General features: G+C 36.4%; 1 protein-coding gene across 3 annotated transcripts in view; it reads right to left on the bottom strand.

The window, feature by feature from the left end:
- LOC145937087 (opioid-binding protein/cell adhesion molecule homolog) overlaps positions 1-24,184 on the bottom strand; it is a 301,044-nt gene extending 276,860 nt beyond the window's left edge. For all 3 annotated transcript variants that reach the window (XR_014425471.1, XR_014425472.1, XM_083039939.1), the window contains exon 1: positions 24,027-24,184. Coding sequence is in view for 1 of the 3 variants with exons in the window: in XM_083039939.1 (XP_082896065.1) it covers positions 24,027-24,174 (148 nt within the window). In the remaining 2 variants the exon portion in view is untranslated. The remainder of the gene's footprint in view (positions 1-24,026) is intronic.
- Positions 24,185-26,126: the final 1,942 nt, after the last annotated feature.

Raw genomic sequence — 26,126 nt, 5'->3', positions numbered from 1 at the left:
GGAAAGAAATAAAATAGGAGCAAGATTGAATTTAATAATCCGATAAAACGTCGCACATTATATATGCAAAGATGTCACCGTGTTACATCTTGCCTTGACTCATATCCCTTCAATTGAAGTGAACTCGAACCGAACTGTGGAAGTACATAATGTCTATTAGAGGCACTCTATTGTGTTCCTAGAATTTGATCCAGAACGTCCTCGAATAGCTAACAAATTCTGTTATGGCTTACCAAGAAATCACGGAAACACGTTACAATATTAACATAGAATAGAAACTATGCCGAGCGACATACTGTATAGGGACAAAATTGCTGCAAACAAAATTGAGTTATCGAGATGCAGCTAATAAATTGATTGAGTGCTCGCGGAATTGGCTGCTTACGTGTCGTATGTGATAGCAACAATTATTGATATAAATCATCATTATATTGAATATTGTTGAGAGAATAGTGCATAAATGCAAATATAAATTGAGTGACGTGAAATCTGCACAGTTTAAAATTATTAATCATTCCTCAATTACATGCGCATATCGCATCAATTTTAGTCCGAGTATAATTTTACAAAAATTTACGTCGCGATTATCATGTTAAATGAATTATTAAATAATATCTATAATTTAATCGCGATATGCGCCAAATTAAAATGAGCAACCATTTTATCACAACGCAATGGCAACGAATTACAACGTCAATCGGATGATAACCGGATGAAAGCGCTTTTTTCGCGCAATGCCCGCAACTCGGAATCATGTCAACGATTCGCCAAAAATCTCTTGCTACCGGCCATCTGCCTAAGGCTGTAGAAGCCATTACAGTAAAATAACGTTATCTATCCCAGCTGCAACCCAAACGGCGGTTGAGATTTTGAGTTTCGTTGTGGATGGCAGGATAGAAGGAGAACGTGGCCAGAACGGAGAGTGCTTACCTCGGCAATAGTCCAACGCGACCAACCTAGACACCTCCAGCGGGTCACGTTGAAATAAAACTGCTTTCGGAATTAAAAGAGCGGAATAAAAACGCGGCGAAATGGATTTGCTCGCACACGTTCAAGGAAAACGGGAATACTTAATTAACCGTATCGCGCGCATATAGATCCGATTATTTCACTAATTAGAATTAAACATTAGTCCTGAACTCCGAAAGCGTCCGTAAGCCGGGTGGGATAAAAAGATGCTAAAAAACGACCACCTCTTTCTCCGGCCTAACTGAACTAAGTAGCTACTTCGGTATTCCGCTCTCGCGAGCCTTTGACCAGCCGATTGGCCGAGGGATAAACGAATCGAAGGAGCGGAATTGCAAGAGCCGTTTAAACTTGCCGGTCTTCCGGAATTCACCTCCGGACTATATACGTATCTTCCTGGGACGCCTCCAGCAGTCACGTTAGAAACGAGAAACGCGACGATCCCGCGATCTCGTGCTCGCACCCACGAGTAGTCCTTTAATGACTCCACGAATACGTGGTGCGATCGTTATTCGCGCGAGAGATCCAACGACCGATTCGGATGCCGGGCATCCACCTTGTCAGGATACCGATCGAACAATCTCCATCTCTTTCGCTGGAAAATTTTTACCTTGCGTCCCGTATCCAACGGGACGGACGAAAATATAATCTTTTTTTTTTTATTTTACAAAGATAAATATTTATAATACGCGAAGACCGTCGGATGCGCGCGATGACATTTACACATCTGCGCAAGAATAACTTGTAACTAATTTGAATGAATATTTGCATGATATTTTTTAATCAGAATTATAACCCAACAACAGTGCGACGCGACCGTATTTTCCGTCTTTTCAATTCTTTCTTCTCTGTATACACTTGTTCTACATTTTAATTAATGCTAAGCAATCCGCCGGGAATAATTTGCACGGTAAATTGCAACTTGTACGACGCATTGCAACCCATATTAATGATTACATCGCAAAAGCTATCGGAAGCTATCTCCGATATTACGCTGACCAATATTTACATCGTAAATCAAACCGTAACATTCTATAGTACACCCCAAACCCCAATTCACCCTACCTCCGTCTAACCGGGGGATGCCGAGGGAACTATGTGTTTCAGCAAACGACTAATTAAGCGACAGCTATCAAGGAGTCATCCCCTTAGCGCACAACAGAGAGACGATTTCCTAATCTCTAATTATACGCCGTACAAGTAACTGATGTAACTGTTAAATCAACATTACGAGATAATTGCCGGCACGATTTACGGGCATCGTTCGAACGCGCATGGACGCTGTAACGATCTAACCGGTGCCGGCTGCGCGAGAACGTATGCTAAGCGATTTCAGCGAAAACTACTACACCCGGCAGATAAAGCCTGCCGCCGATGCGGCAGGTGTATCGAAGTGCGTTGTTCCTGCGGACCTTCCAAACCACCGAGTCCACAAGACGGTGCTCGATATGTCTCGACGCGACGCAATATTCCCGCGATCTTGCGCTTCTGCGTTACATCTGGTGATTTTATGTCTCGAAACGCGACGTCACGTGATTGCGAACCGCAGAGGGATAACACCACGTGTGCCGGGCATTTAGTTCTAAACTACTCATCTCGAATACCATTTCATAATTAAATACAATTCGTATACAATTTTCGTAATAAATGTAGTAATTAAAATATATAATATGATGAAGGAGAGAGAGAGTAACAGTTGGACTAGCAAAAAACAAACTTCATTTAATTTAGATATTTTTATACGGCTTTTTTTGCTTTCTCGTTATATTGTAGAAAGAAGATGTATACAAAAGTGTCAAGATTGTACGTGTGTGTGTTAAAATATATTTGCCGAGAGAGAGAGAAAGAGAGAGAAAATTACGTGAAGCTTCAGTGAGCATAATAAGCAGCTCAGAATCGCACCGGTACAGGCGTTGTGGTAATTCAAAGGTCTCCGGAGGCTTTCCACGCTCGACAAACTGCCGTGACAGTCAAGTAACTGGAACGGCCAGCATTTACAAACGTAACTCATCGGTAGATTAATCTCGCGGGTCTTCGGAATGGATCTCTCGACGATCGTGTCTCCGGCGATTGGGATATTCTTCCCATTTCAGGCGCTATGCGGTTTGCTTTTCAACTTCCACTAGCAATTTTCGTTCTACCGCGAAAGTAGATTTTAAAGCGGTACTCATTCGATCGAATAAATTTATTTTAATGAAAGCCGCGAATTTATATATAAACCTCGGGGATTCGAATGAATTACATCGAAAAGGTGATGGGATATTTTATACAAATGCTTTTCTCAACAAATTGATAAGCTTGCAAATTATAACAATAATTGCAAATTTGTTTTATCAGATAAAGTACAGATTACTTATCTGTTAAATTGATTTGGAATTACGTAACAAAACTGCGTATTATTTATGTGCCGTAAATTAATTATAACAATAATATATTATTATCGTAATTGGACGTAAATTGTTTTCTCGTACAAATGTCGGCATGCAGCGAATTTGAGGGAACAAGAACAAACGGAAGCGCTCGTCTAGAAAAAAGGAACCGCGTGTAACGCGCATAATTAACTCGGGGAAAAAATTCTTTACCTCATCCACACACTGAGTCATCCTATACAACCCCTGCCCCTTCCGGCACGACAAAGAGACGAACTGTGCACGTTTAATTAACTTCGAGTAACATCTTTTAATTATAAGACTATTTCGCACACACGCGGGGGAGAGGCGAAAGGGGAAGAAGTGCGGGGTCGCGCGTTCCCAACATTATAATTGTCGGCGAATATTTACGTCACGCCTTTCCTTCTTCATTCGCGTGCGGCGACTCTCGTCGTAATGTCGCGTCCTACACTTCTCGCGCATTCACCATGTAACGAAAACTCGCGCGCAATTACATCGCGCGCGCTCACACGTAAAGCTACTTGGAAGAAAATTTAAGAAAAAAGTTCACCAAGATTCCCCAGTGTCGTTTTTCACCGAGAAACATTGGAACTCTTATTTGAGTGAGTAAGACAGCTCCGGAAAATAAATCACGAAAATTTCAACAAAATTTGCTCCGCGCGACATACGCGCGAGTCGTAATATTTTGCACGAGAAATTTCTGCTTGATGTTATTGCACAGAGGATTTAATTCCATCTTTCCCTCTTTCTGCCGTATACAGCGCATTACATATATATACATATATGTATATACACGAGTATACAGACCAAGAGCGAGTATTACAATTGCCCGTTCTTACAATTAACCTCGAGCTCAACTTCTCGACCGCGAGGGAGAAAGGGTTGAAAGAATACAAAGAATTACTTGAAAGTTTTAGGCGCAATTATTACAGTCCGCGATGACTGCGCTTTGTTAAGTTCGCATAATGCCACGGAATAGCGGAATGGCGGAGAGTATCGGCAGCGCTAAACGTACGAAAGACCGGAGGACAAATTTCATGCTTCGACGGATGCCAGTTCTGGCGAATTTCACGGCTCGTCGGGTCGGCTATATCTCCCGATCGGGAAGTGTGTGTGTGTGTGTGTGTGTGTGTCTACTTAATAAAGAATTAAGTTTCGTGCGTTTTTGGGTGCGTATCACGTGGCGAACGCGCGCACTTCTTACCCTAATTGGACAGCACGCACGTGTACGCGCTCTACGAGATCCCACAAAGCGACGTCTGTCTATAATGGGCCGCGGACTTTTCGTGAATAAACGATTGCAAATTAAAGTGCGCGCGTATAAAATGATGAGACAAATTTCGCGAATAACGAGCGCGCAAAATAGTTCAGTTAATATTGCAAGCGATATTCGCATCCGTTAAATTGGCTCTTGTCTGTGATCAAAATTACTCATTATAAGCAAAACTTGTATTATATAATAGAATTATGACAAGAAAGAAAAAAAGTTGGCAAAACGAATCGATAAGATACTTAAACACTTCTAAATTCATATTATTTAAGCTCTACATGCGTGTCATTCCATGACGTTTCAACATTGTAATTACATTTCCTTTTAACATGTCATATTGCAATATCTTTGTGAGCATTGTAATTACTTTTTTACACTCTGTAAAACGAGTTTACATGTATATGTTTCTTGTCGAATGTCGATATAATCTTGTCGCTTCACGGTCGTCTTCGTCTGGCGAGCATAGCACAAAACTCTCGGTACGCCGAACAGCGAAAAGGATCTCTATTAAGATCCTCGGAGCGCACAATACGCAAACGAGCAAATTAGTTAATTAATACTTGGCGAAGATACTCGGTCTTCGAGCGTTCCCGTAGCGCCGCGTGAAACACACCAAGGACAGCAACGAGAGAGGGTTGTGTGGGTTGTGTGTTTGTGAAGCTGTGCACGGCTTTCGCGTTTCCGGAAAGGAGGAGGAAACAGGACAAGAAGTGGGACGCGAGAATGCGGTCTGTGTATGTGCACAGTGCAGCGTTGTACACACGAGGAGAACGTTACCCTTGCCGATGCCGACATTACGGCCTCCTACCACGCGAGAATTCGGGAATGTAGACACGGCACTCGCGGGTGTTGAATCACCTGCTAAATCGAGCCGGAGCAATCTACCGAAAATTAGTATTCGGCTTTCGGATATCGCGTTTTCAGAGGTGCGGAGAGAGAGAGAGAGAGAGAGAGAGAGAGAGAGAGAGAGAGAGAGAGGGAGGGAGAGGTAAAAGGGACTCGACCTGATTGTCCCTCGTGAACGACGTACACGTCGCAGATAGGAAGTTATGTATGTCCGATTTATGTATCGCGACGATGCGTATTTTCAAACAACCGAAACTAACCGATTAAATCCTATCCATTTTAAAGAAATCGAAACTTTGATCAGAATACCGAGAAAAGTAATGCGGATCGTCATTAAATGCTCTTATAATCTTTACTAATATGAATCGATATATAAATGTGATGCAAAATTAGCGTATTAGATGCAAATTAAGGAAATGACGAGCTTATATACCAAATTGTGGACAAAAGATCGAGAAAAAGCAATCGTGAATATTGAATTTTCCTCAAAAAGAGAAAAGGCTATTCACGTATGAAAAGAAAATATCAAATCACAAACTCGTAAACATCAAAATTGTTTTATTCCACCGTTAAACAAAATCAACGATCGAATCAATATTCCACTCTCTATCGAGTTGTAAAATACTTGGATATCTCTACAGTAAAATATAATGAACTAAACACGCGTTACGTTTCGTGCATCGTATGGAAATGATTCACAATTGACAGCCGGGCCATCAGCCGCGAGGTGCGATTAAATTATTAGGCGATCAGATGAAAATATCAGAAATCTGTCATTCTCGTATTTCCAACGTGTGAATTTATATGATATTTCGGTATTACGTACCGTTACATGTATAATAGAAAATCAAACTCAATCTGTACAAATAGATATTGATATTAATATATACGAAATGGATTTATCCTATATCACGTAAAAACAATCGATATGAAACATAGAATTAACTAAAACTCGATTGCCTAAATTCACACAAATTTGAATGATAGAATGATCTAGTTGAGCGATAAGAGCATAACATAAATTGATAATATCGTCGATAAGCAATATTATGTAGCAGATCGCGTTGCTTTGCTTAATTCAATATTATAATATAAATATCGAAGGTGCACGATGCTGCAATAGTTAAACTTTGTTGAACTTTATTGTGTCTTCGAACTTTCGTATCTCGTCGGTGGCAAACTATGCGAAAGTATATGAGCAAGTTTTCGAGATATTTTATAGTCTCTGCATAAACAATATTTTCATTATTCATAACAATTGCAATACAGTTCTTTTCTTCTATTATAAACACTGCGTATAAAAATTAATTGTGGAATAAAATATGTATTGCAATATATATATATGTATATATATATGTATATTAAAAAAAATTTGCGCGTAGTGGAAAATGGCAAAAACAAATTAAAAATAATATATATTTCGAAATTATGTACAAGTGTAAAATTTTTCACATTTTTGACTAATATTATTGTAGTTAAAAATGATTGTCCCGATATTTCGAAAATGTTAAATTAATTTAATAATTATTTCAATAAATGCTTTTCCATCATCGTAATGTTAATGACGCTAATTAATTAAAGTTTATTAATACATTATCATATGACGATGCTTTAACGCACAAAGTATCCGTGACATTTTAATTGCATGCAATATAACGGCACTCAGTGTTACTCTCCATTAATATTCGCAGAGGTAATTAAAAGCGAATTTGCTGTTTAACGAGTTCTCCAATTTTACGCATTAATTTGCTAATTGAATCCTCTAAGGGAGGAGGATTCATAAAGTTATCGTAGAAATTTTTGCTGCTGCATCTGAACTTTATTAGTCAGCAATAGTTTATAAATGTCAGATCTTTTCCGGATTGTAAGTAAATGCGATGTCACCGTATACGTCGCATCTTGTTTTTCTGATAGTACACTGCATTTTTCGCCAGAGTTTCCAACTCATGACAGCTGCGGCTTGCGCGAAGCTTAAGTTACTTGAAGCTCAAGAGAAGTTAAGAAATTAATAATTTGGTTGAATAACTTTCCGCAAACATCGCGGTATAATTTACATATATATTAATATCTAACCGAGTGTGAGATTAAATTATGACATCGTAATGCAAATTTTTTTAACAGAATTTCTAGTTACGCGTGCTATTAAAAGTATATCTCGAACGCTCTCTGATTCTTGAGAATTTTAACGCGTTGTCGTCTCTTTGTTACATTAATTTATATTGCGATAATTTTGTGTAACATGATATGACATTTAAAATTACGAAAATTTCAATATTCATGGAGGTAATGCGTCATAAAGGAAAGTAGCGTTATAATTATTCCGACAGAATTTAATTACCGGACTAGGCAATTGCTTTTGTTAACCGATAAATTAAATGCCGATAAATAGAATGTAGTATTGCGTACTATGTAGTATTAAACGGTGACATATCTATTTCGATAGAGTTAATAACACATTTCACAGATTACTATAAATCATCAAACGCTCTCAACGAGCGCATTTCGCATATATGAGAAAATCTTGTTTTCCTAAATAGGTATCTCTAACATAAATGCGATATTAATTACAACGGTGACTATGTTATATTGCGAGAAGTGACACAATGGAATATTAACTGTATTCAATTAAAGCAACAAAAACAAAATTAATAAGTATATTTGATGAAATGGTTCTATCATTGGTTAGAATTAATTTCTCTTTGATTATTATCGCACTGCAAAGATAAGAGCGGTCTGTTTCAAAATTTACAGACGCAGAGGTTGCATATCTTTCACATTAAATTTCCCATCTACTTTACATATTCTACTAATCGTTAAAAGAGAGTACATGTAAGAACAATTCTCTCTAAGTTATCAGTATGTTACATATAATTTAAAAAATATGCAAACATATTATAGAGGTACATTAGGTTAAAACGATGTTTATTTTTTTGTCATAAAAATTCAACTATTCTTATTGATTCCGAAATATACTGTTTATATTGCTATTTATAAATGCATTGGCAAATGTATGAGAAACGAATCGTATACATATAAGCGAATATAACATGCGTAACTCGCCGCAACCAGTTCGTTGAATAATATTGCGCCGACCAGCTCCGATCGTTCGCGCGATGAAAAATGCGCCAACCACCCAGTCAAAAGTTTTTGTATTTTGCATTTCACATTTTTTGTGTGTATACCGCGTTGCCCTTTCGCGAATATTCCGCGTCGGCTTGCGCGTGCAAACATTTCACAAATTACATGGACTGCAATAAAAAATGGAAAACGTACGGGCCTTCATGGAAATTAGATTTTTACTTTGAAAGACCGTTTTGTTTGGGAGAAAGCGATTCTTTTCAGAAAGAGCTTACCAAAGTAAACATATAAAACGAAGGCTTATAATTTATTTTATTTTAAAAAAATGTCCCACAAACACATACTCGAGGAATAAGAATTATATTTAATAATAAAGTGTGCGTGATCAACAATGTGTGTCGCGCGACGCATTCGTTGTTTATATTGTTGTTTAATAAATACACGAATTTCATCACGTGCGAGCGAAATTGTACATCGACAACGGGATTTCCGGCCCGGCGAGTCAGTCAGCGGTAAATCAGGATTCAATATTCTCGAGTGATGTTAGTACGGGGTAGTTTCATGATATAATACTTAAATCGTACTGCGCTCGCGACGTATTGTACGAGGATGAAACCGAGAAATGAAGCCCGAAACGAGGGCAGATGAAATAATATCGCTGATGGAATCGGATCTACCCGGAGACTATTCGGATGAAATAAGCAAAGGAAATTGGATAAAGCGCTTCACGACAATTTAAAATACAAAGTATCTAACGGAATCGTTGATGGTCGCGGACAAAGAAAACACTCTTGAAAGATGAATATCATTTAATCATATTAATCAAGAAAATGAGACTCTTGGACTTTTAACGCTTAAAGGACCCGCGTAATTTCGTAAAATGCTAACATGTGACGTACATAAAAGTGCATATAAAGGCAGCGCACGTTGAAAAAAAAGTTACTATTAACTATTTTTAAAAGTATCTTAAAAGCAACTATTTTTAAAAGTATTTCTCCGCGAAAAAGTTAATTCATAGATAAAAAAAAATCCAAATAATTTCGATCCCTGCCATCATGACGGACGAAGGGACAGAAAATAAAAGTCGCCCGGCTGCGGTTCGTATACGGAATTGAATCGGGCCGCTCGGTCTCAGGCGAATAAAACAAATCGAGCGATGTAAAATACCCTGCGGAATCATCACTCACCGTCAACAAGTAAACCGAAAAGGGTGAGGATCAAAAGGAGATCTCCGGGTCGGGCAAAACTACGAATAAATATTGTCCCATCGTGCGCGCCCGTAATATCACAGAGCGAGAAATCCGAAATGTATGCGAGAGAAAGAAAGAGAGAGAGAGAGAGAGAGAGAGAGAGAGAGAGAGAGAGTGCGACGGCATACACGAAGCACTAGGCGAGATCGGCGTCTTGTTTATCCCACGAGGGGTTCGTAAAACTGATCCAATCATCGTCTTCTCGGTCGCAAGAGCGAGCAGTATCTGGGATGAACTGGCTGCGAATGGCCGGTCAACGAATTCTCCGGACCTTCTCCGAGATCGAGCTTTTCTACATTCACGCGTATATACATAGAGTCTGTATCGAAAACTGTACACTCCAAACTGAAATCTCGAAGTAAGACGAACATTTAATGAAAATAAAATGAAATAATAAAAAAGGAGATCCCTAAACATTCCTTGCGACATTTCTTATCATTAAAAAATATCTTTAAAAATATGATTTAATGTTGAAATTAAACTATATGTATAAGTATATATATATATATATATATATATATATATATATATATGTATACATGTATACGTGATAACATTTAATTCTTAAATATATAAAATAATATAATATATACATCTTATATAATACAATTTTAATTTTTTTTTCTTTTTTACTTTTTTTATAATTCTAATAGTTAAAATTTATTTAAACCGAAAAATTCTAATCGAGGTTTAAATTTCTTTTAAGACAGCCTGTATCGCATCAGACTTTCAGCAAAGGAGATAGACCGCCCGTTCCCGCCGTATGCAAATTTGCTATGCCACCTCTGAATCGTTTCTAGTGGACTCTTGTGTGACATTTAACGCTAGTAAGGGGCCGGCCCAGAAAATCGTTTGTTACTTTTTATTAAATTTAGTATCCCATCCGAGCATTGTTTTAAGCAAAACACATTGTTACGACTACAAATAGAAAAAAAAATTTATTACGAGGATATTGTTAGCCGCGGTTGGATTGTTAAATGTAAATTTCAATTAAATTTGTTAGGACAGGGCATACTATATATTATGTCAATTCCTCTTTTATTTAAAAACAACTATCACGGAATTTTTAAATTTGATCTGCATTTTATTGCACTCGTATTAATTAATAGCGTCTTACTTGCATCATTTGTATGTACAATAAAACTTGGTGAATGGTCTATTAACTTAATAAAAAATAAATATAAAGAATATTTTTTAATAATTAAAGTATATACCAGAAATATTTAAGGTTCCTAATAATATTCCGACTTTTTAAAACATTACTGTAAATAGATGTAAATTTAATTACAAATTTTCATATTTCTCTCTACAAAAGTCCACTTTTTAATATTATATAAAAATTTTCCAACCCTCCCCCCGCCCTCTCTCTCTCTCTCTCTCTCTCACTCTCTCTCTCTCTCTTCGTCAAACTGCAAACTTTAATATCCGCGCTTCAAAGTTCCGGGTTAAAGTCGAAGTAAATTCCGATTGATAGATCGATATACACTTCATATCGCAGAAAATTTAGTACTGATAATAAATATTTCATTAACTATCACAAAATACATTTCGTATAGCTAGCTCAATTTCCCCGATTTGCTTTTCGCAAAGTGCATTGCAACTAGAAAAACAATTCCATCAGGCAATTATGCACGTCTATAATACACCCTCTGCTTTTATACAATTTCAATTCTAATCACCTTGCCTAAATATTGTCTTTCACGATATGTGTTTACATTAAATGGAAAAAAAGTATTTGACAAACAGCTGATTCTTGATATATATGTTTAAAGAAACTTTTCACATTTTCAAAGAAATGCGATTTTAATTCTTAACTCAAATATTGATTTTTACTTTGCAAAATTCAAAATTTCACAAATACAAACGATTGTATCATCCGTACAGTAAACTAAGTTCTATAACAATGTCTCGATTTGTTCGACGTTAGCTTGAAGGTAAATTTCAACCGGCGGATCAATACTCGGTATCCCATCACAGGAAAGGCTATCTGAAATCGTCATCTGAGCCACGAGAGAGATTATAGATGTCTATACGCGCTGCATATCTCCATCGCGATAAATGTAATCGCGGAATCTAGTTCTTCATGTTTTGAAGAAGTAGAGCGCGGATATTTTGCATCCGGAAGTAACGTATCCTGACACGAAGTAAAGCGAATATCGATTACGATAGCGATCATCGATCTTTACCCAGGCAAAAAAATCGGATAGAAATATAGCAAATGGAGTTTTGCGAAATCAAGGATCGAGGAAAAAAGTAGAACCATCCGTCGATGCATTCTGTGTGCCCGTGCAGTTTTAGCAAATGTACTTTACCATTTTTTCGCGTCAACTACTTTCACGGCAGAGATTAATTTATCCCTTAGGAAATGTCGCGCTTGCACAAAGTTTTTCACTCGTGTCGTATTTTAAAATTAAAAGCTTTTTTCTTCGTATTGGCATCAAAAATTATAAAAACACTGGCATACATAATAACAACTAGCACTTGGCTGTTTTAATGCTGTATAAATAATCCATAAGTCGCGCTCTTTCGCGATTAAATTTTATTTCAATTTTAATTCAATTTTTTTTTTTAATTCAATTTTATTTCTTTTTATCACGAATATGCTTAAACTAATTGTGCACAAAGTCAATCGAGATAATGAAAGATATCACCTCATTCGCTATATAAACAATTACTAAAAAACGAGTAAATATAACGTGTTAACATTCATTATTCATTATAGACAAAACGCTAAGAAAAGACATTCTCTTCTCTCGACAAATGTTTAATTACACACACTTCAAAGGGAAGGCAAATTTTAATAAAACAACGTAAAAGTTCTCGCCAAAATTGTTGATTTAGAAGTGGAAAAGCGTCAAAGTTGCGAATACGAGCTGATGTTTCAATTTACAACAATAAAACAGAAGTTGAGGAATTTGTTCTCTCTCCCTCTGAGATGCACTTCATTTTGATACCGAGGCAAACATAATCAAGTACTTCCGTTTCACCTTTGCCTGGCGACAATAAATGATACAAGGCGTTATTTACCGCGAGATATGAAGTATACACGAGATGAGATGCCTCATCTTCTCAGTCTCCGCCCCGTCGCCCGCGTCTTACATAAGAAATATCCATTTCTACCAGTCTCCACTTAAGTATTTATATGCCCCCGCACACACATGTCGACATGCGACATTATTACGCTAGTTTTGTAAATGAGTTTTCCATTATCCGTTTTCTATTTTCCCTTACGGTTTCTCTTATAATAAATATAAATTAATCATCGTTTCTCTTGTCAAGATAATTTCGCGCTTTCTCGCGGAATCTCGCGTACGAAACGGATATTGGTTTTCATCCAAGAGTGAATATCCGATTGATTATATTATTAATAAGCTATCCAACTACCCATCGATCGATCTAAAATTATTGATGACCGTGGAAATGGGAGAGATAGCCGCCAAGAAAGCCGATAATTCAACGATTTTCTACAGATTATCGGAGAAGAGAGGAAAATGATTAGAAACGGCACGCCGGGAACGCACGCGATTGCTTCACTTTCCTCGCGTTATCGGGCCGGACAGTCTAGATTAGCGGAATTGCTTTAGCCCGATGCACCGGCTGTATTAGCAGATGCGGTCTGGCACGATTACCTCTGCCCTTCCTCCCCCCTTCGTTCTGGCCACCCAGCTCTGGCTGCTATCAGAACTGTTTGGGAGTCCGGGAGTACAAAAGTCCATTAATGGAAGTCGAGAGGCGCGTGATCGAATTGTAAACTTTGTTTCGTCGTTGGCGTTAAATTTTTGAACCCCGCTGTTAAAAGCGGCTTGACAAATCGGACACACGGTTTATGCCGCAAGCATTCGTTCCTTTCTTTCATGTTTGATACTTCATCGTTTCTCTCACAATAAATAGAAATTAAAATTATACTAATATGTTCGCATAAAACATACTGATATGCGCAGGAACGCGTTCATTTAAATTGAGATGAATCATCTTACGGAAACGAGTGAAACGACACGCCGGACGAGCACGATAATGGAGAACTCTCATTAATGGAAAGCGAAGGAATCGTAAAGAAAGTTCGGAGTTTAATTTACTAATACGGTTAAATCGACACGGACACGCGGAAAGATAAAATTTTAGACCGCGATAAAATTAAATTACCCGAAGTGCGATCCCGACTCGAGAACTTTATATAACTTTGCGACATCGATCACGTCCCGACAATTAAATATTAATTTCTTGAGGTATCGTCGTTTTCTCTCCTTCTTTCTATCTCTATCTAACATTCCAATATTCGTGAAGTGTAACAAGACTCCAGCTTATTAGCGTTAAAAAAGATGTAAACAAATTTATATAATAATATATATATATTGTGTGTGTTTGCAATCAGAAGAAAACAGACAATCGCGCAAATATTTATTATAATATTCCGTTTAGCCTTTTATAAGATCAAAAGGAGTTACTTTCCGCCAATCTCAATTTCTGATTCAAGTTGCTCGTTGAGGTTTTGAACATCGCATAAAACCCTGCCTTTCCGTCTATAATTTTTCGTATCGAGATTATCCTCGCGGCAGATAGTAGATAATTTGATTTTTATTGCATATTACGTTATATATAACCTAAACTTTTACGACTTTGCTGTCCCTTTTGTGACACATACTTTTTCAATCCCACAAACTTGTTTACATCTATTGCGCCTATTGGAAATTTTATACGGACTTATATAATTCAATTTTCATAAAAAATACTATGAAAGAGATATTCGGATTTAAGGATATCAACGATTTCTCTTTATTAAATCAATATCCGAATACTATTGTAAAAATCTGGCGTATCTTTATACAGTAGTCACGTAATATATATTTCATATCATCATTTTGCGCTATATGAAACGTAAGAACTATAGAAACATACAACATATAATACTTTCACCCCGCGTTGTTAACTCGTAAATATTTCCAATAGCTTCTATTTAATTATTAAAGACGAATCGTACATATAAACATCACGCCAATTAATTATCATCACGTTTAATTGTCCATCATCGTCTGTCGAAAATTTAAGTCAAATCTGTCAGCTCTATTGTACAGTCCAGTATGTTTTAATCCCGCTCTATTTTTCTACGTCGTCACTCATGAAAATTGAGGGCATGAAGGCGCAATGACAGATAAACCGCGAACTGTCAAATAAAAACGACATCGTATTGTCCGGTGTTGGACAAATCGATATCTCCTCGTCATATCACGACTTAGCGAATCCGTTGGAAATCAGACATTATTACGCACACGCGGCTGCCTTATAGACAGTTTATCCGCGCGTCTGCGTTGCGCAAAGAGTAAAATTTTATGCCGCGCTCTCTTCTATACCGCGCTTTATATATTTCGGTCTGATCAGACTCCGTCGGCGTTTTATATATACTTGGCGGCCCGCATAAAACCCTCGCGAGCTTGATGCTGAGGCATCAATATCAGGAGGGCATATTTTATAGTCAAACACACGTTCCACTCCCCGTCGCGCTATGCGCTTTACGTATGAATTATTCTCGCCGCTCGCTGAGCACACGCCGAAATCACTCAACTCGGCTGCTGCTACTACATGGAGAATGAATTACATGTGCCGCACTTTGTTAAATTTCAGAGCCTGTATCCTAGATATTATTGAAGAGCCCCCACGTTGTTTACTCGAGTCTACGGATAATAAACATTCGTTCCGAGATATTAAATTTATTACAATTGAAATGAATAATTGTCCTAAAAGATTTTGCAGACCGTTTTTATTTTCAAAGGTATACAAATTTTAAGAACTCAGAAAAAAAACGCATATAGATATAGTATATAATGGCTTTATACGTGTATTATTTCAATTTATAATTTTAAATAAAATTTTATAATTATTATTGTGCAACAATTCCCTCTACGCCGATATACATATAGAAATTTTGACAGTGTAACCATCTGCAGATTTACGCGTGATTTATTTACCGGTCGAATTTCGTAGCTTTATTATACCATTAATAGCTTGTTTAATTACGCGTAATAATTACGTGATAGTTTACAACAATTGGTTTGGCTGGATTTTGCCTGATATCGCTGATCATATTGATTAACACGCGCCTTTGAAAATTATCATTTGCTACGGAAATAAAGCATAATGTTATGCTTATAACATTGCAAATCTTTGATTTCTCCATATATGTACATATATTTCGTCTAATTAATTAACAAGAGAGAATTCAATTTTTTAACGTCGCACGTAGCTTTTCAAAAGAGATGTAATATCGCTAATTATACAATACATAAATGTAAAAAAGAGAGAAAAATGCGTTTATCAGATTATCGAGGTTGAATGCAGGCAATTTGTTTGCGATCTGCAACAATAGGGTGAATTCGCGCATCTGGCCAAATTAGATTGCACGGCAAATATGGACTCGTGCGTAATGTCGATAAAGGCAATTATTTTCATTTTCTGTACAGATTGCATTATCACACCGAGCAATCATGCCTGATAACTATCTGTAACATGCAATCATCCATCGACGACAATCTGACATTTTTGTGCGCGACTGAATAAATCGCACTCTCATGTGGCTTTTTTAAAACTCTGTCCCTGTTTTAAATAAATCGAAATATATATATATATATATATATATAACGCTAAGTTTTAAATAAGTCTCAGTTTTAGATGAATCGAAGTTAAGCTTAATTGATGTATCCTGTCTGACAATGGCCGAAATTTCATTAAGAAGTTTCTCGTCAGAATATAAATATCGTGGATATAAACGTCGTCCGTTAAAAATAATGCGAGAAGAATTTATTATGAGCAAAAGAATGGAGCAAAAGAATGGAGCGAAAGAAATGGTGCGTCAATCTTGTTAGAAAAAAAGAAATGCGTCGAAAGACGGAGAGAAACTCTTTCGCGTTAGAGTACTAAACAGTTTCGCGGATCGCAGTAATATATTAGTTAGCAATGTCCATTAACGTGCATCGCATCGTTTACCCATTCGAATAATTATTACGAAATTGACAGACGGCTCGCGTTAATTCATGTCATATAATACACATCGCCCGTCGTATGGCGCGCAGATGTATCCAACACCCATCGTCTCCCACATAGCGCGACTGAAATTTCACCTCGATATAGTTTACACTAAGCTGAATACCGTCGAGATAGTTTGCGATCGCTACATACCGCTTATTATCCGCGAAAAAAAGAAGAGATAATTATATCGGAGCTGCTCTTTCACATTCCCGATAAAGAAAACTTTCATCCTCGTTACCGGCGAACGATGTATCCGCTCAGTTGCGTGGAAATACCTTATCTCGATTGAAATTAATGCCAAAGTACTTGGATGCTTCTAGATAAAATGAGTATCCCGCCGCATTTATATCTAAGTACAGTTATTGTATTTCATCTACCTTTTCGCCGTGAATAATAAAAAAAAAAAACCTCCAACGCCGCATTAAAGTTGAAGGAAAGTAGATACATCGGCGTGTCCATTAGCTTGACACACTATTTCTCCATTACCGCACACATCTACAAAATGAGGCAAATTACGAATAATTTTTCATTTTCGTTTCCTCCCCCGTGCGAGGGGAGATCTCTCGCCCAAAACAAATCGCGTAGGAAATCTTTGGGGAAGGAATGAGAATTCATGCCGCGCGGCGAATTTCTATTCAGAAATGTCGCCATTCGTGTACCGTGAAATGAAATATACGTCTCGCGTCCTGCGACTGGCCTGATTACGTTTTCGCGAGTATAATGCGAGGTATGAGCCCGCAAGATTTGAATATCCGCAAGTTCTCGCGGTAAAACTAGCAGCAGCAGTGATATCGATCGCGAGGTGAAGAAACCGCGGCACGCGATCGAAATCCTGTAACGCGCCGTTGCGCTGTCAAACCAAGTCACATTCTCGTTCATTTATTTCACCCGAATATTCGACCATTTCATTTCAACTTGTGTATTGTGTGTATGTACATACATATCTATTCCGATCACTATTTCGATCCGTTTGTTATGGTACCTAGAACTCGCTACGTCGTAAAAGTCATCGAGTCGTAATGCGCAATATAGTGGAAAAAGGAGAAATCAGGGGGATATTGTGGCGAAACAATTGAGATACAGCGACCCGGCCCGATATTAGTTTTGTTAAATGAGAAACGGGGCTCATAAATTTGTAGAGATTGTGCGGGGAAAGAGCAAAGTTCATGATTTTACAACCTTCAAAGATGGGAGAATTGTTTGCCGCCCGTCGATTTCCCCGATATATATGTATATATATATAGGACAGACGCAATCTGTTTCAATAAAATTTCAATTCTTCGAAACAAGTCAGCGCGGGCAGAAATGTCAGTGGGTACCGCAAATAATTGTACCTTCGGGAATTGCCACTTCGAAACTTCGTCGCTAACAGAATCCTTGTAATAGCCGATGATGGGGACAGTAGGTGCGGAGACGAAGGGGGAGGATTAAGGACAATCGTTTCTATACTGAAAACTATTGCTCTCTCTCTCTCTCTCTCTCTCTCTCTCTCTCTCTCTCTCTCTCTAATGCACTCGCTGATTCGACTCACGAAATCGTGCAAAGAATATCAAAGTTTATGAAGAAAGAACACGTGACGTATCGGTCTGCGATTGTAACTTTTCCCTATAAATCTTCTCCGCAAACGCGATCGTCCAAAATGATTATTATTTTGACGAGAATCGAAACTAGAACGCGAAAGGCGCGTGTAGCTGCATTTTGCAATAATAACGAAATATATATATGTATGTCATACATATTTTGTATAATCTATAAAATATACACAGAAAATTCTAATGATTATTTTCAAACTTTGGATGGCAAAAAGATTTACTGATTTTATTTCTATTAATTATCGTAATTTGAATAAAAATTTTACGTTCTGTGTGCAGATACGATTGAACAACTATATATTGCTGTTGCAAATTTATGTAGTTGAGTGCTGCATCTAAAGCTCCAAGTTAATATATGCACATGTACATTGTTAAATTATCGTTTAACACTGTGTATCATTAAATAATTTTGTAAATTTAAATTAAAGTTAACATTTGTGCAAAGTATTTTTAGAATTTCTGATATAATTACAAACGAGAACGTACAATTTCGCATTAATTTAATTACTGCATTAATTATTAAGTTTGTATACACATTCTTGGAATAAACGCGTTCATTAATTACGTTTTGTATTTTAATATGTTATTTTATCGAAATTTACATTGCAAGATTGACACTTGAAATCAATTTTAAACGAAAATCGTTAAATTAAAATTTCTCTTTTTTTTTAATCGTCACAAATTACTAAACATTAATTGGCGTGTTAATTTTGATATCTATTATTAAAAATGCATAATTTTATAATATATTATAATGATTATAATAATAACAAATTATGATTTTTTTAAATGATTAATGATCTCTTATTTTCACATGTTTTTCACATGTTAATAACAGCAAATTAAATTGCGAACGAAACCGTAAATTATTGAACCATATTCGATGTACGAAACAAAGCTTAAATAATATTTCTATATAAAATTCACAATAATATGCATTCTACTTAATCTATCGATGCTAAAAGAGGATTGTAACAACACCAGTAAATGTATCGTGCAACATTTGTTACCTGCTAGAAAATATATAAAATGATGTTAAGCCATTATAATCTGTAACGTTGAAATTTATATGATATCAGAGTAGAAATAGAAATAATATAAAACAACAGTGATTCGCATAGTATGTTTTAAATAATTAAATATATATTAAAATATAAATTGCAAAATTCAAAAGATTGTCTTGGGAGACGACCTTTCAATTATACAACTGACCATTTATCTCAGACTACAAGAGCAATCACACACTCCATTAGGCAAAAATTCGCATAAAACTCAGCGGACCATCTTGCACATGGTACGAGGGCCGTCCAATTTACGTGAAGATAAACGTCGTGACATTTTCCGCGGTAATGAAAGTGGAAGAAGCTTGGCACGACCGTTTTGTTTTCTTGCACGGCCATGTAAGGGCACATAAACAAAGGAGAAAACTATAACACTCGAAAGAAGGGTGGAGAAGAAACAGAGAAAACAAACGAGAGAGCGAGAGAAAGAAATGAGAAACTGGAAGAGAGAAAGAGAAAGAGAGCACGGGGGAGGAATTTCCTCGGCGCCCCCAGAATTCAATCACACCGTGTTTACAGCTCAGTACACTTAATCCTCTTTATTGGATCCAAAGCGTTTGCCAGTGCGGCGTATCTCAGAATTTGATCAATTTTATGGGCAAAGGATTTGGATGATACTTGCGGATCCGGCATCTGTCTATTTCGACTTTCAGTGAAATTATGTCGGCTCTTAAACCGATGTTTACAATTTCGCTTCTTATACTTGTGAACCTAATTTCGATATATGTATATTAAGTGGACAGAGTGTTATCGATAACTATCGCGAATACCGATTTAATGCAAGGATATTTTTAAATTAAGTTTATTATAGATGAAATATTTATATATATAATATTTCTTAATAAATCTAAAAATATAAATGTGTTAACATCGAAAATAAGTTGGCAAAAAATAATCGGCAAAAATAAACTTGCGTCAAGTCGTACACTTTAAAATGTTATACGAATAAGGAGTTAGCATCTATTTCTGCTTTCAAATTAAAGGCTCCAGATTGTATCTATTTTAACAGAATATCGACTTATCCATTATAACATTCACACAATGATAGCTTCTAAGTACCGCAAATAGATGCAAAAGTTTAAATACAATTACGTTTCCATTTTTTTAGCTTTTCCCTTTTACAAATGCGAATACGCGGAACGTTTATGCAAACGGTTTTTGACGACAGACTGCCAGACATAGTTTTCCTACTGAGAACTACAAAATTATGACGAGCGAGTTGTCCAGAAAGGTAACAAACCAAAGTGTGATAACAAAGCGCTTCGCGTTGCACAGATGCGTTTACAAAATGCACGCAAAAAGCTAACGTCCGTTTGTAAACCACTGCGTAATGATACACATTTTTACATTATTCCCTCCGCATTTCCGTTCTCGTCTGGTCGCAGTATTAAAGCGAACAAGGAATTGAAAATAATAATTAGTAGAACATGAATAGCTAAATTCTTGGTCGCGGATCGATAATGCGCTCTACAAGTGATTTACATACCGGCGCGGCAAAAATATCATGGCAACATGATGGTGTTGGTGCATCGATGTTATTCTAAGAGCCCCGGGCATAAATAACTCCTTGAAAAACGGTCAGAAATGATGCGTCGTATCTCATGTTTGAAAAGCATGTCGCGCGAACGCGATAAATTACACTTCACAATATTAACCATCCGAATACCCGTTACTCTATTTCGCATTATTAATGCAGAAAAGAGAGAGAGAGAGAGAGAGAGAGAGAGAGAGAGAGAGAGAGAGAGAGAAAGAGAGAGAGAGAGAGAGAGAGAAAGAATATTATTGAAATACACGATGGCCCGGATTCGTCTTGCAAACTTGATGCCGACACCCGAGACATTTTTAAAGCGTTTTGATTGCTTCGATATTAATAATGCCGGAGAATTTAATGGAAAAATCATCTATCCTTAAAAGCACAATTCCATTCATCTATACGATCTTTTTTTTGTAAATGCAGAATTCACCTCATCATTCATTATTTATAATAAAAAAATATTATTCAAGTGTCATTTAGATTTTTGTAAATTATAACGCATAAATTTGCTATGGACGGATCTTTTTCAACAATAAGGGTAATGAAATATTAAAAAATATTTAGCGTAATGATCAAATTGCTGCTGTGTACCAGTTCATCTCGATTTGCTTCATTATGATTCGATCGTAAAGATATCTATAATTGAGATTGAGACGTGAACATAATTCTATTATTATTCAAAAGAGTTATGTGTACTAACTTCGATCGATCTTTTACGAATATCGAGCAAAACAATTGCCACCAAACCACCTGTTACACATGCCAACTTTTTTATAATTTCATAAGGACGCAACTCAATTTACACACTTATTAAGCATTTTGCGTGCTTTATTAGCACGATAATGTTACGACCCAACTTCAAGCTTCCCATCCCATAAACATTCTTCTCTCGCGCAACTTTTCTTGCTCCAAAATACAATACACACAGTTAACGGTGAACTGATTGCAAATTGCCCTACTACTTAATTAACAAATTGGAATGTATATTTTAGATAAGATACTGAATGAAAAATGCCTTCAAATTTGAATAAAAATGCTAATTGGAAAAATAAATAACAGGTTTTAATCTTATTCCATTATTTTGCTCCGATATTCTTTATCGCGCGCGAAAAAATGTATGTTGTTATTTTGCAAAAATAGAGATTATATTTTATTACACTAATATCAAGCGACATAATTACCGCGATATAGGTAACTGCCGCAAAATTAAAATATAAACAAAATTAAGGAAACAATAACGTTTAAAGATACGACTACTGGAAGATCGTTCAAAAATAAATCTCTGTGCATCGCATTTTTTGTTCGGAGGACAATCTATTTCCTAGATAATTTTCACAAATATGAAACAATTTCGATCTCGGAAGTTTTGCTGAAACTGTCAAGTACGGCATAAAACGGAATCGAGCGATATAAACACGCCTTTTCCGCGAAGGAAAATATGTGTTGTGAGGATGTGTCTAGAATTGCACGGTGACACATCGGCAAGTGAAAATTTCTTCAATAAGGTAACAGAAAAGAAAATTTGCAGCATCCACACGTTATATAAACTAAGTGATGCAGTTCCGAAATTTTATGATAAACGTATGTCATCCATATTTTGTCTAAAAATAAATTTTTATGCAACTTGAAAAAGAAGGTTATTTCTCTTGACTTTTCTTTCACATTGCACAACTTGCATGCTTGCAATATACGAAAAAAAAATCATATTTCTAATTATGTTTAAAATACTATAGTAATATTATTTTAATGATTCTCATTCAAATTATAACATATCCTTACACAATTGTTTAATTAGAATTTTCAGACAGATACGAGCATAATTTGGAAAAGAAAAGGAATGTCATGTACAATTCAGTGACACAACGGCACATGTAACCGCAGATAGCAGTGTTCATAATTTAAAAATAAAACGTAAAATCAAATCATCACTGTCTCTCGTAAACGTCATGAACAAAACTGAAAAGTGGCAAAACCGAGCTCGATAAAGGCAATGCAATGAATTATTCGTCGCACGATTTCCTCGTGAACAAATCGAAACGCGTTAAAACCATAACGCAAGCCGAACATCGAAATTCCTGTCACGCCAACCTTCGCGATTAGATCCAGCAATTAACTTATAAAAACCGATCGATCGTTCTCCGCGTTAACTTCCGATTTTACTGATGAAGATGTTTACGTAAGTTTCAACACTAGCGAAAGTATTACCTGAGATATTAAAATTTGTGCTGTCGTGTTATAAAAAGAGTACAGTATATTATCAATATTTTACTTGCATAAAAAATAATTGCTAGAAATATTTCTTTCTATATCTCTTACAAACTTTCTCTTTTCTTGGTGACATAATCCCTCTTTAAAAATCTCTTGAATAATTTGAACATTTCTTACTAAAAGATTACATTAGCTTTTAATCACAGTTCGGGGGATAGTGCGATCGAAGACCATACAAGAATTTCTTTCAATCTTTGACTTTAATTACACTCTGATACACAATCCAATATAACAATTTTTATTAAACACGACTATATATGAATCTCAAAGATAAAAATATTTATAAACATTTAAATTTCAAATAAGAGATAAAGATATTTATATTTTATAATATATAGTTTGTCTTAAAGAAAAAAAAATCAAATGCATATGACAAAAAAATTTAAAGAGAAAGTTTTTTTTAATAAGCTTCACAAATTTTTAAAAATATTTTTTATATCCAAATTATTAAATGCTAAATAGTTTCTGATCGCACTGCCCTATTATCAACAAACTGTAAACGGGGAATATGTTTATTATTTCCTCACAGATGTCACAAACGTATATATCGCACGATTTTCTTTCAGTTTTCGCCAATAATCGTTTTGACAAGTGATGACACATGCTTAACGAACAGCGTGATTAATAGTTGCGGCGTACTACAGATGTCATTTACGTAATTTCGGCCCGCACGATGATACAATGTGATGAACGATCGCGACGTGGGACGAAAATAAAAAAAAATACTACGACACGTATATTGTTTACTCACCGACTAGCTCCGTACGCACACCCACCAACAGAGTGGTCACTACCAGAAGGGGTACCTGTCGTCGGCGCGGGCACAGCACGGCACGTATCTCACCCATGATTCTCGTCATACACGTGTGTCTCGGTGTCGCACGTGTGTCACGCGACATTAAAGTATCGCTGCCGCGTCGAGACTGAACTCCCGACCTTCCGCGAAATACGGTATATCCAAAGCCGCGCACGAGGCGCTACCCCTTCTCTTTGCCACCCCACGAGGCGTTCCCCCTTCTCTTTGCCTCCCCACTATCGCAACCCCGTCGCGCGCGCGAGCGAAACCGGCAGGATCCCTATCCCCAACCCCATCGGTCGCACCGTTCATCCCGTTTCGACGTGCCGTGACGCGGACGCTGACGCGAGGGGGATGGAATCTCCCGCGTCGCGGAGCACCACTGTCACTCGCGCCGACGCTCCCGGCCAGCTGGCTGGCTGGTTAGCTGACTGACTACTAGCTACTAGCTGGCTGGCCGTGTGCGCGTGGCTAGCTTCGCTTTGAGTTACGCTGACATAACTGGATTTACTTAGATCTCGGCGATTATGGTGGGACGAGAGGACTGTTAAGCCTCCTCTCGCAGTCGGACTTATTTCACGCGTCGCTACAGGTGAATGCGCAGTTTAAACCATAACGCGAGAAAATATGAAAGTATGATACAGGGAGGTGAACGAAACAATAGGCAGTTTTTTAGAATCATTGTCAATCAAGAATATAATTAATATATACCACGCATATATATATATATATATATATATATATATATATATGTATAATATTAATATAATATAATAAGGAAAATATGTATGTGTATATAAGATTTGTTATTCTTGAATTAACTTTTAATAAGACTGTTATTGAAATTGACATTAAAATCGAGTTTCTTCTTTTGTATATACATATCGTGTACGAAAAATATAAAATCGTATAAAAACGTATAAAATCGAATATTATTATTAATATACAATAAAATAATAAAAATTATATATATATGTGTGTGTGTATTATAATTCTCATTATTTCGTTGTATATTTGATAATAATACATGTATTACTCTCTCAATAAGGATGACACTCATAAAGATAATTGAAATGGATTAAACAATTTCAAGAAACTATTATATCAATCGAAATGTCAATATATTAAATAAAATAGGTTCGATAAAATAAAATTTCAACCGAAAGATTCACACGAATTCGGCGATTCTGAATGTTGGGACTGACTTATTAATCTGATTTATAATTCCGAGTTCAAAGATATCTTCTCCCTGGCACACGCGCAGCATGAGATTTATATAATTCGAGTTAAATTATATTTACTTTGCTGAAGCGCGGCCTCTCCGTGTAGAGACATAAGTGTGGAATATTTGCGTAGCGCAATGCAGCGCGAAATGATTTAAATTCTGCGCTCCAACACTAGACATCTTCTCTAGCAGTCACATAGAAATAGAATCGATACCACTCCATGCGATAAAACATTCAAATCTGAAGAGTTCCCTCTGCCACGCGAAAACAAACAAAGAAATCCGTACTCAAAGAATCAAATAAGTGGACATTCTAGAAACGTCGAGGGAATTTACTTTGAAGAGAGCTATATTTACTTAACAAACACCGATTGTACGATAAAGTAAAAATTAACATGTTATTTTAAACGCGATCGAGAATTAATGTAACTAGTACAAAAAAAAAGATTAAACATATTTTCTATCATTATTATTCGCGATTTTAATCTCTATTTATTAAATATAAAAATTGCATTGAATATCATTTGCCGAATATCTTTAGCTGATTACAAGTTATGTAGATAAAAGTAAAAATATTATTTTATCGCACACGTTATTTTTAATCCGCTTCAAAATAAAATATATTTGAATGATTTTGTCGTCTAACATTTTACTGTATCGAAAAAATATTAAGCTAGCGTATAATTTCGTAGAAACTCAGAAATAATTAAGAGTTCTGACTTTATTTTCAATAGTGGAACTATTGAAAATAAAGCCAGATTTCTTAATTATTTGTGAGCTTCCACGAAATGAGACCCAGCTTCATACACCCCCATTACCATTACCGCTAA

Source organism: Prenolepis imparis, unplaced genomic scaffold (assembly GCF_030444845.1).
Source record: "Prenolepis imparis isolate NDT839.2.m4 unplaced genomic scaffold, iyPreImpa1.0 SCAF_6, whole genome shotgun sequence".
NCBI classification, from domain to species: domain Eukaryota; kingdom Metazoa; phylum Arthropoda; class Insecta; order Hymenoptera; family Formicidae; genus Prenolepis; species Prenolepis imparis.
Note: the sequence above shows the minus strand (reverse complement) of the source record. Positions and strands in the feature narration are given on the sequence as shown.